Here is a 13,016-nt window from a genome sequence, read left to right on the forward strand (position 1 = left end):
CTCCAGGATTCTTCCAGGTATACAACCTTCTTTCACGATTCTTGAACCAAGTGTTAGCTACGATTAAGTTATGCTCTGTGCAAAACTCTACCAGGCGCCTTCCACTTTCATTACTTTCCCCCAACCATATTCACCTACTATGTTTCCTTCTCTCCCTTTTCCTACTCTCGTATTCCAGTCACCCATGACTATTAAATTTTCGTCTCCCTTCACTACTACCCGTTAATTACAAATTCTTCTTCTCGGAGTAAAAATCCTCGGAAATACCCTAGCCTGCGTGATTCAGAGGTAGCGCTTCCTCGTTCCTCTCTGCTGCGTCCAAGATTTTCAGAGTTTCCGAAGTATTATCCAGTTATCCTTCCGACCCCACTACCAACCCGGCCGGCCGTCGCTGTGTTGTGCTTCAGCACTCAGATACCCTGACTGTCCGTTCAAATGGTTCAAATGGCTCTGAGCACTATGGGACTTAACATCTATGGTTATCAGTCCCCTAGAACTTAGAACTACTTAAACATAACTAACCTAAGGACATCACACAACACCCAGTCATCACGAGGCAGAGAAAATCCCTGACCCCGCCGGGAATCGAACCCGGGAACCCGGGCGCCTACTGTCCGTCTTGGGTTGCTTAGAGTGTTAAGCAGAACCAACACATCTGTGCGGACTTTTCCACTCAGGGCCTGAGTTACGCATGTCATTTACTTTTCACTGGCGTTCCAACCTCTACTAGTATAGGCAATCATTCATTACACCATTTTGATAATAAAAATACTCCATCACCTTTCATGCAATAAGCGTTATCAACTATTTACAATGTGTACGTGACAATGTCAGTCTTCTTTAAATATTCATATATACGATGTACAACCTATCGAATGATACTGAATTCCGGTTGTAAATCACGGAAAAGTATGTAGATGAGTGCTTGTAAGGTGCAAAGTTATAGCCACCTTACAAGGGGCGACGACCTAACACCCTGAGTTCTCCCTGGTCCTTGTCTTCCCTGCAGAGGACGTCTAGATCTACCATAGACACACCACTCACAATCAAATGGACCAGTAGTGACAGATTTTGTACATTCTATAGACGTAACTGCAATCCCAGCAGAGGATAGTTCTTGGTGTACCTTTGGTATCTCCGGCACATGTCTTTTTGGTAGCCTCCTCAAGACACTCATTGGCAGCAGCTTCCAATCCTTTGACGGTGGCCTGGTCGACTTCCAGCTGTTTAATGACATCAACTAACTCAACCTTCGCCCATAAGCAGCACTCGCAGTGAGGCTGCGCTATTGATGGTGCAAAGTGTCACAGAACAGTAAACAAATATCTTTAAAGTAAACTTAATGATGCCCATATATTTTATGGATCTGTTTAGCCACAAGAGTTTCAATTTCCCTGTATAAACGGTACCGATTAACAACCAAGAAAACGATTTCTGTTATAACAAGACAAAAATATCAGATAAAATTTCCTGGCTTCCTGAACCGAGTTGAAGCTTCAAGTCTGGAAATTTTGCGTTTTCAGCGGTTATGATCATTAACAAACTTGAAAATAGCGCCAAGCTGCAACAAATGCAGTCAGTCTATGTTGCATTAATCAGTACACCATTGGTTCATGGTAGGGTATTGTTTATATTGAGGATGAAAAATAAACTTGTATAATATTCTATTTATTATTTACCTAGCTTGTTTTCGGCTATCAGACGCAACTATGTATGACTGTGAATTCCGTGAGATCAAATGTTGTAATCTGGATACATCAAAACTGTCTCACATCTGGCTGTCAAAGACCACAATTATTAATGTTCGCTGTAAGACTAAAGTGACAAGAACTATTTCAGCAAAAATGACAATAAAAACTGTTTACCTTCGTTAAAATATTAGACTCCATTGAATTAATGAACTACATAACAATTACAACAATTGTTCAGAAAAGAAAAAAATGAATAGAACAACATAAAATAGACTTTGTTGTCATGTTTTAAGTGTATCATTGAGCAAGATAATATTGGCTTAAACAAGTAGAATATTACAATTGTAATCATACTACAGTAATTACACAAAGTAAAATTATAGGGTATTTTAAACTACAGTAACTGACATAATGTAAAATATTGGGCATATGAGCAGGAGGAATAAATTACAGTGTGGTCTGGATTGATTTACTTACAGTATCTGATGTTTTAAGTGGTGAATATGGTAACTATATCTGAACTTACAGTACTGAGTTTTGGCAAAGTGCCATGTGTTAATTAATTTCCGGTATTTCAAGGTGGCTCAGTATCCATTCTTTGTCGATGCTGTGTAGGACTTCATGTTCACCTTGTAACTGTGGCCTTGATCAAAAGATATCCAAATTCTCCCAGTGCCAAACTAGTTTCTTTTTATGTGAGCTGTTTATTCACTAACATTTCTGTTCAGAAATGTCTAAACAATCTCACAGGCTTTTGGACTGCATACACTGTCGTCGTGTTTCTATTAAGATCCATATATTTCCATGATGTAACGTATGTATACCAACTATTACAAATATTTTAGGACTGTCATTTAAGATTCCATTTATATATTATCTGTCTTTCACACTGCCAGTTGTTTAGAAATGTGTGAAATCTTTGACATTTGGCTGATTATGTGATTATCTTACCAAGTGATGACAAATTAAATATGGTTTTTCTCTTGCAGGGAGAGGATAATTTTGCATTACTCAAGTCCCAACCTCTCTGCTGACACCATGAGCTTTAACGCAAGATCCGTTAACTATGGGTTTCCAGGTACTAGATTTTTCTTATTTATTATGTTGTATACACCAGTAAGAAATTAAAAAAAAATACAGAAAATTGTATTGAAATTATAGCTGTATGAAATTTCTACACAGAACACTGGCCTTGTGTTGCAGTGTCCTTTTGAGAGAATACTGTATGTGAAAAGACACTATGTCAGTTTCTTTGTTGTTATCTTTGTGTTATTTGTACAAGTGCATTAGAATATGTTGTATGTGGAGTGCGTTTAACATACATACTTTCAGTATTTTTCTGTTTAAGTTGTGGTGTTTGCAGTATGAATATTGCCTATTTACATTATTGTTCATATTTCTATTTCTCCACACATATTTTAAAAGTGTGACTACCTAGCTTCTGAAGTTATTAGAAAGTCACGTATGCCTACAATATTTTATCTCTACAGTCACTGTTGTGCAATGCAAGGGTTGTACATCATTACTTTTGAGTTTTTCTAACGTTCTTTGGCATATTCTTATCCATGATATGTTGGTGATTCTGGAGAGTGAGGGAGATAATATGTGACGCATGTTTTGGATGGTAACATTCGACAAATTGCTCTGTATGCTGGGAGATTACGATCATGGGTGTGTTTAGTCAGTGCGAATGTATGACAGACCTGCCCAACGAACTACAGTGGGAGAAATTGCAGTAGTTTAAAAGAAAAACTCCTTTTGCGTGCTGCATTTTAACCTTTTTGTTTAACTTGTGCATCCAGACTCGTTCCGCCTTATTTACAAGGCATTTCCAATGGATGACCTGAAATATTACTCGATTTTTATCGTTTGTGCTTATAGGTTATCGTTTGTACGTGAAGGGTATTTCTGTAAGAGCGTGCAAAAATGTAACAGAACATAGAGAATGCTCCACTGAACAATTTGAGATAGGGAACCTGGGGTCGAAGAAGCTAGATGTGGAATTAAACTTGTCTACCACTTTGTCTAGCATTTCTGTTTTCCAGCTTATTTACAACTAACATGCGTACAAATGTACACGTACTGTGCTGTCTGTTGTTGTTGTGGTCTTCAGTCCTGAGACTGGTTTGATGCAGCTCTCCATGCTAATCTATCCTGTGCAAGCTCCTTCATCTCCCAGTACCTATTGCAACCTACATCCTTCTGAATCTGTTTAGTGTATTCATCTCTTGGTCTCCCTTTACGATTTTTACCCTCCACGCTGCCCTCCAATGCTAAATTTGTGATCCCTTGATGCCTCAGGACATGACCTACCAACCGATCCCTTCTTCTAGTCAAGTTGTACCACAAACTACTCTTCTCCCCAATCCTATTCAACACCTCCTCATTAGTTACGTGATCTACCCACCTCATCTTCAACATTCTTCTGTAGCACCACATTTCGAAAGCTTCTATTCTCTTCTTGTCCAAACTATTTATTGTCCATGTTTCACTTCCATACATGGCTACACTCCATACAAATACTTTCAGAAACGACTTCCTGACACTTAAATCTATACTCGATGTTAACAAATTTCTCTGTGCTGTCTATTTTCATGTAAATTGATGTGTTGGCAGAAGAGCCAACACCGTGTTGCTAGAGGAGGCCGAAATGCACGCGTTTAAGCTCACGCAGACTGGCGTGAGGTCTGGAACAGTTAAACGAGTTGAGTCTACTAAATAAAGTACGTAGTTGCTTGAATACTTAACTTTAATCCATAATTGGAGAACATCGCTCTTGATGATACATAATTACAATCTCAATATAAACTGGTAATGGCGCCTTGCTAGGTCGTAGCAAATGACGTAGCTGAAGGCTAAGCTAACTATCGTCTCGGCAAATGAGAGCGTATTTGTCAGTGTAGCATCGCTAGCAAAGTCGTCTGTACAACTGGGGCGAGTGTTAGGACGTCTCTCTAGACCTGCCGTGTGGCGGCGCTCGGTCTGCAATCACTGACAGTGGCGACACGCGGGTTCGACGTATACTAGCGGACCGCGGCCGATTTAAAGGCTACCACCTAGCAAGTGTGGTGTCTGGCGGTGACACCACATAAATTATTTACTGCAAGGAAACAAGGAAGACGAGACTGATTACCAGGAATTCATGATGCAGGTTTTGTTTATTTGTCCATAAGAAGGGTCTGTCGTCCCATTACAGAAAGTGCTATCAATCAACAACAGACCCATTAATTATTCACTGCTATTCAAAGACATACAGTACAATACGATGAAGCAGTACCGGTATAGTATTTCTTGGTCGCTGGATTGTGAAGGGAGGTCCTACTCCATGGTCTATGAGGTCACCTGACCTGAATCCTCTTGGTTATTTCGTATGGGGAGATCTTAAGTCACTCGTGTTTGAGATCCATGTGGATACGGAGATGTAATTAGTTGCCAGAATTGTATCTGCCTGTGATTTGATTCGAAAGACATCAGAGATATTTGTCAGGGTGCATCAGAGTCTAGTTCGCCAATGCTATGCTTGAATTGAGATTGATGGCCGTCAGTTTCAGCACATTTTGTAAGATACAGATCAAGTGGTACGTTAATTGTGTCAATGATGATATTTGCAGTTAACTAATGTAAATAAAAAAGTACATTGTTATTTGATTTCATTCCTACTACCTCCTTAATGTAGCTTCTCTGACCCTAGGTTCCCTATCTCAAATTGTTTATCTATATCCCATTAAATTTTTGCACGATCTTACGGAAACACCCTGTATAGGTTAGAGATTTAAAACAGTTCACTGAAGTTGTCTCCTTCTTTATTTGTAAGCCAAACAGCTTTCTCTCATGTGGCAAAGTGATTAAAAACTTGCAGTTTTTCTTGTGGTCATGGATTCAAAATATAGCACTCTAACTCCCGTTTACTGTGTCTACAGTGTCATTCGTTGCCAACTTCCTCAGGTTTTGCTTTCAGTTGTTTTTTTGTTAGATTGTATACAGGGTGGTCCATTGATAGTGACCGGGCCCAATATATCACGAAATAAGCATCAAACGAAAAAACTACAAAGAACGAAACTCGTCTAGCTTGAAGGGGGAAACCAGATGGCGCTATGGTTGGCCTGCTAGATGGCGCTGCCATAGATCAAACGGATATCAACTGCGGTTTTTAAAATAGGAACCCCCATTTTGTATTACATATTCGTGTAGTACGTAAAGAAAAATGAATGTTTTAGTTGGACCACTTTTTTCGCTTTGTGATAGATGGCGCTGTAATAGTCAGAAACGTAAAGGTACGTGGTATCACGTAACATTCCGCCAGTGCGGACGGTATTTGCTTCGTGATACATTACCCGTGTTAAAATGGAGCGTTTACCAATTGCGGAAAAGGTCGATATCGTGTTGATGTTGGCTATTGTGATCAAAATGCCCAACGGGCGTGTGCTATGTATGCTGCTCGGTATCCCGGACGACATCATCCAAGTGTCCGCACCGTTCGCTGGATAGTTACATTATTTAAGGAAACAGGAAGTGTTCAGCCACATGTGAAACGTCAACCACGACCTGCAACAAATGATGATGCCCAAGTAGGTGTTTTAGCTGTTGTCGCGGCTAACCCGCACATCAGTAGCAGACAAACTGCGCGAGAATCGGGAATCTCAAAAACGTCGGTGTTGAGAATGCTACATCAACATCGATAGCACCCTTACCATATTTCTATGCACCAGGAATTGCATGGCGACGACTTTGAACGTCGTGTACAGTCTGCCACTGGGCACAAGAGAAATTACGGGACGATGGCAGATTTTTTGCACGCGCTCTATTTAGCGACGAAGCGTCATTCAACAACAGCGGTAACATAAGCCGGCATAATATGCACTATCGGGCAACGGAAAATCCACGATGGCTGCGACAAGTGGAACATCAGCGACCTTGGCGGGTTAATGTATGGTGCGGCATTATGGGAGGAAGGTTAATTGGCCCCCATTTTATCGATGGCAATCTAAATGGTGCAATGTCTGCTGATTTCCTACGTAATGTTCTGCCGATGTTACTACAAGATGTTTCACTGCATGGCAGAATGGTGATGTACTCCCAACATGATGGATGTCCGGCACACAGTTCGCGTGCGATTGAAGCGGTATTTAATAGCATATTTCATGACAGGTGGATTGGTCGTCGAAGCACCATACCATGGCCCGCACGCTCACCGGATCTGACGTCCCCGGATTTCTTTCTGTGGGGACAGTTGAAGGATATTTGCTATCGTTATCCACCGACAACGCCTGACAACATGCGTCAGCGCATTGTCAATGCATGGACGAACATTACGGAAGGCGAACTACTCGCTGTTGAGAGGAATGTCGTTACACGTATTGCCAGATGCATTGAGGTTGACGGACATCATTTTGAGCATTTATTGTATTAATGTGGTATTTACAGGTAATCACGCTGTAACAGCATGCGTTCTCAGAAATGATAAGTTCACAAAGGTACATGTATCACATTGGAACAACCGAAATAAAATTTTCAAACGTACCTACGTTCTGTATTTTAATTTAAAAAACTTACCTGTTACCAACTGTTCGTCTCAAATTGTGAGTCATACGTTTGTGACTATTTACAGTGCCATCTATCACAAAGCGAAAAAAGTGGTCCAACTAAAACATTCATATTTCTTTACGTACTAAACGAATATCTAATAAAAATGGAGGTTCCTATTTAAAAAAAATAAACGCAGTTAATATCCGTTTGACCTATGGCAGTGCCATCTAGCGGGCCCCCTTCAAGCTAGACAAGTTTCGTTCATTGTAGTTTTATGCTCTGATGTAAGTCCTGTCGTTCTGTGTGTGTGTGTGTGTGTGTGTGTGTGCCACCCCCTGCACGTGGGGCTCCCAAAACAGTATTATGTAAACCGATTTTCCAATACCGCTTCTGGACGGTAACGTAAAGACATCAGAATCCATTCTGGAAATCTAGTTACCAGTCTTCCAATGTCGCTATCGATTTTTGTTCTCGTAGAAACGGAACCAGTTTTGAAAAGTGCTTGGGTTGTCAAGTTACGTCTTGTTTTCTATTCGATTGATATAGACTTATTGTGCAGTGAATGAGAATCAGAAACAATAGACTGAGCATGACGCTACTTGTAATGTTTAAGTGAAGAGATGTAACGATTGTGTTGTCTGAAACAGGAACTGGAGCAACTGGTTTCCAGACGCCATATTTAACTGGGCTACCAAAACCGCTTCAGGCCTTAACATATAAACACGACAGCGAAAAACGGTTCTGAAGTTAAGTTTTCGTCTTTCGGAAAATGAGTCGCATGTAAACGCAGTGAGCGAGTGTATGTGTACCTTTTTATTTTTTATTTGTTTATTCTTTCGTTCTTATTTTTTTATTTTTTGCTGTTTCTTCTTCTCGTTATTATTATTTTCATCTTCTTTTCTTTCGTCGCTATTCATTTATATATTTAGGAGAGAAATAGGACAAGGATGAAGATTCAAGATGGTACACAATGACATACAAGCACAAACCTACGTATAAAGTGACAAACATTTTCAGCAGATGCATAAACATAGCATTTAAAACACAGTTCAATCTAAAAATACGTTCCAAAAATAATTAAAGACACAAATGTCAACCAGATAGCACGACTACATTATCACAAAGCGACACATGTGATGGAAGGTACATAGGACAAACCAGCAGAACATTCGCCACCCAGTACAAAGATCATATCAAGCCACTCAAAAGAGAAAATAATCACAAATTTACTACAAGAGCACACTATAATCCGTTCATCATATGAATAAACCTGATGTAAACAAATACAAACGCGATGATTGGTCAGAAGCCGTAGAACATGTACACTGGTGTTGTTACGCTCTTGGAAGTAGATCCTACTTAAGCTGCGTTAAATGAAAATATAAGATGTTCAAATGTATTAACAGCTATCAACGTTTTTCTTAATCACGCTTTAGCTACGTAGTTTTTATTTCAATAATCGTCTAAAATCACAGTCTCTGTAGCGTTGTACTCTGATTGTCGATCTGTTAATGCGCAGAATGAAAATGGCTGAGGCTGTTTTCTGTTTCGTAGTGAAACACGCGCGTGGAACACTATTAAAAAGTGCCGAGAAACTGGTTGTTCTTAAAGTTTTTCATAAATTTACAGAGATAATCGGCTTTGAACTTTTCCGGCATGTACTGTAATTTATAAAGAATCTGAAATTGAACTTGTAGCGCAGTTGGTAGTATAACAGATTAAGACCAACCCGTGGATATTCGTGCGTTGGTTCACATCTCCTCACTAAAATCTTTTTTCTCGTTCGATTTGAAATACCTACATCTCGGAATTACAAAACTCATCATCATTTTTTATGAATAATGCACATCTTCTTGTTTCTAATGACATATTGGACGCGAAATTCCTGTTTCCATTTCAAATACAAATTCTTAATGATCGATGTTTCATGGAAGACTGTTCCGGTTCATAAAAGTTGATTAAATTAAGAAAACATAACAATTTAATTTTTTAAGGCAGAAATGAAAAACCAAATCCTCTTTATCTGGACTATGTCCATTGTCTTGTACCACAGAGGTAGATAAGCATCGTTGTTGTTGTGGTCTTCAGTCCTGAGACTAGTTTGATGCAGCTCTCCACGCTACTCTATCCTGTGCAAGCTTCTTCATCTCCCAGTGCTTACTGCAACCTACATCCTTCTGAATCTGATTAGTTATTCATCTCTTGGTCTCCCTCTACGATTTTTACCCTCCATGCTGCCTTCCAATGCTAAATTTGTGATCCCTTGATGCCTCAGAACATGTCCTACCAACCTCTTGTCAAGTTGCACCACAAACTCCTCTTCTCCCCAATTCTATTCAACACCTCCTCATTAGTTATGTGATCTACCCATCTCCTTCAGCATTCTTCTGTAGCACCACATTTCAAAAGCTTCTATTCTCTTCTTGTCCAAACTATTTATCGTCCATGTTTCACTTCCATACATGGCTACACTCCATACAAATACTTTCAGAAACGACTTCCTGACACTTAAATCTATACTCGATGTTAGCAAAATTCCCTTCTACAGAAACGCTTTCCTTGCCTCTCTACTTCGACCATCATCAGTTATTCTGCTCCCCAAATAGCAAAACTCCTTTACTATTTTGAGTGTATCATTTCCTAATCTAAATCCTTCAGCATCACCCGACTTAATTCGACTACATTCCATTATCCTCGTTTTGCTTTTGTTGATGTTCATCTTATATCCTCCTTTCAAGGCACTGTCCATTCCGTTCAACTGCTCTTCCAAGTCCTTTGCTGTCTCTGACAGAATTACAATGTCATCGGCGAACCTCAAAGTTTTTATTTCTTCTCAATGGATTTTAATACCTACTCCAAAGTTTTCTTTTGTTTCCTTCACTGCTTGCTCAATATACAGATTGAATTACATTGGGGAGACGCTACAACCCTGTCTCACTCCCTTCCCAACCACTGCTTCCCTTTCATGTCCATCGACTCTTGTAACTGCTATCTGGTTCCTGTACAAATTGTAAAGAGTCTTTCGCTCCCTGTATTTTACCCCTGCTATCTTTATAATTTGAAAGAGAATATTCCAGTCAACATTGTCAAAAGCTTTCTCTAAGTCTACAAATGCTAGAAACGTGGGTTTGCATTTCCTTAATTTAGCTTCTAAGATAAGTCGTAGGGTCAGTATTGCTTCACGTGTTCCGATATGTCTGTGGAATCCAAATATCTTCCCCGAGGTCGGCTTCTACCAGTTCTTCCATTCATCTGTAAAGAATTCGCGTTAGTATTTTGCAGCTGTGACTTATTAAAGTGATAGTCCGGTAATTTTCACATCTGTCAACACCTGCTTTCTTTGGGATTGGAATTACTATATTCTTCTTGAAGTCTGAGGGTATTTCACCTGTCTCATACATCTTGCTAACCAGATGGTAGAGTTTTGTCAGGAATGGCTCTCCCAAGGCCATCAGTAGTTCTAATGGAATGTTGTCTACTCCCGGGGCCTTGTTTCGACTCAGGTCTTTCAGTGCTCTGCCAAACTCTTCACGCAGTATCGTATCCCCCATTTCATCTTCATCTAAATCCTCTTCCATTTCCATAATATTGTCCTCAAGTACATCGCCCTTGTACAGACCCTCTATATACTCCTTCCACCTTTCTGCTTTCCCTTCTTTGCTTAGAACTGGGTTTCCATCTTAGCTCTTGATATTCATACAAGTGTCTCTCTTTTCTCCAAATGTCTCTTTAATTTTCCTGTTGCAGTATCTATCTTACCCCTAGTGAGATAAGCCTCTACATCCTTACATTTGACCTCTAGCCATCCCTGCTTAGCCATTTTGCACTTCCTGTCGATCTCATTTTTGAGACGTTTGTATTCCTTTTTGCCTGCTTCATTTACTGCATTTTTATATTTTCTCCTTTCATCAATTAAATTCAATATTTCTTCTGTTACCCAAGGATTTCTATTAGCCCTCGTCCTTTTACGTACTTGATCCTCTGTTGGCTTCACTACTTCATCCCTCAAAGCTACCCATTCTTCTTCTACTGTATTTCTTTCCCCCATTCGTGACAATTGTTCTCTTATGCTCTCCCTGAAACTCTGTACAACCTCTGGTTTAGTCAGTTTATCCATGTCCCATCTCCTTAAATTCCCACCTTTTTGCAGTTTCTTCAGTATGAAAAACATTATTTTCATAGCATCGATCGCATCATACAAATGGTTCATTTTTACGTTTGCTACTGTATAATTACAATATGAACCCAACAGAACTGATCTCGAGCCAAGCTGCGGGATTTGGCCAGACAAGTAACCAGACTGTTAAGCTGCCAGACGTACTGGAACTAACGCACGCAGTTATTTCACAAGTCACTTCCGAACGCTGGTGGGATATGGCACGTCTCGTCATAAAAGAAGAATAGATAATGCTACGCTTGATTGGCTTCCTGGATTTTGTATTTGATAGGCTCTTTATCAACGTAGCGGGTGACACTTCAAGAACTGAAATCTATTTCTCGGATTCGGATAAGGAAGGAGCTACGAGATTGCTAGACGACTGACTGTAACTAATACCTTCAATATTTAACTATACGATGAAATCCTTCAATACTCTCTAACGTTACACACAGCTTATGCAGAAAAATCACCCTATGGTTAAGTCGGGAATTTTCATCATTCTTGTTTTTAATTACAATAGTACGTTAGCTAAAAACGATAACGTGTTCCGGTTTTCGTCTAGTCGTCGAAGGAGCGTATAGTGGGAGATTTGCAGTGTATTATTTCATTCTGCTTAAAAATTAAATGACGTTCGTAGCCGCATTGCTCCTCTGCTCTCCTCTTTTTACGTGTGAACTGCAGCTGGCCACGTCACTGCAGGCTAGCTGTACCAGCTGACCGGCCAGTGCTGTCCAAGTTACATGCGCCGGTAAAGCTGTTGTCCCGTATTATCGCTAAGTCGATGTACGTGTAACGCACAGCACGATAGTACCCTTATTATCGTACTTGACTGTACTCGAGACAGCTTCGCTGCAGTCCCACGTAAAACGGAAATCCAATGAGATTCCAGCAAATGCGGGAGAATACATAGTACAATGCTTACATCAGGTTTTTCTTATGATGAACGGATTATAGTACGACCCACTTTTGAGTTCTGCCCATATGTTTGGGATCTGCACCAGGTCGGATTAAAGGAAGACATCGAAGCAGTTCAGAGGTGGGCTGCTAGATTTGTTACCGGTAGGATCGAACAGCATGCACGTATGAAGGAGATGCTTTGGGAACTCAAATGGGAATCTCTGGGTGGAAGGCGACGATCTTTGCGACGAACACTATTGAGAAAATTTAGAGAACCGGCATTTGAAAGTGACTGCAGAAGCATTCTACTGCTGCCACCCTATATTTCGCCTAAGGACCCTGAAGATAAGATCAGAGAAATTAGGGCACTTATAGAGGTCAGTAGATAGTCATTTTTCCCTCGCTCTGTTTGCGAGTGGAAGAGAAAAGGAAATGACTATTAGCGGCAAAGGGTAGTCTCGGCCACGCAGCATGCGGTGGCTTGCGGAATATTATTTAAATGTAAATACAGAATAGAGAAAGACATGAAATAGCATAAACAGTGAAAGACGCCTTCTAACCTCATAGGAACATTATCACATATACAGAAGAACGGCTGAAAAGAAGCTTCTACCAAATGACTAAGTGAATATGGCTAACCACTCCCTGTTTACTCTGACTGATCATATAATAGACAGTAATCCCAACAGATGATCACGGATCCCATTTCTCTCCTAAGTATCTTCATCAAAAAGGAAACTAAA

The 13,016-nt window shown here is 40.1% G+C and overlaps 1 protein-coding gene across 1 annotated transcript in view; it reads left to right on the forward strand.

Moving 5' to 3' along the window:
- The window catches only part of LOC124551173 (speckle-type POZ protein-like), a 111,339-nt gene that overhangs the window by 29,296 nt on the left and 69,027 nt on the right, over positions 1-13,016 (forward strand). The window contains exon 3 of the mRNA XM_047126163.1: positions 2,681-2,769. Within this exon, the coding sequence (XP_046982119.1) occupies positions 2,730-2,769 (40 nt within the window). The 5' untranslated portion in view covers positions 2,681-2,729. The remainder of the gene's footprint in view (positions 1-2,680; positions 2,770-13,016) is intronic.

This window comes from Schistocerca americana, chromosome 9 (assembly GCF_021461395.2).
Source record: "Schistocerca americana isolate TAMUIC-IGC-003095 chromosome 9, iqSchAmer2.1, whole genome shotgun sequence".
Classification (NCBI taxonomy): domain Eukaryota; kingdom Metazoa; phylum Arthropoda; class Insecta; order Orthoptera; family Acrididae; genus Schistocerca; species Schistocerca americana.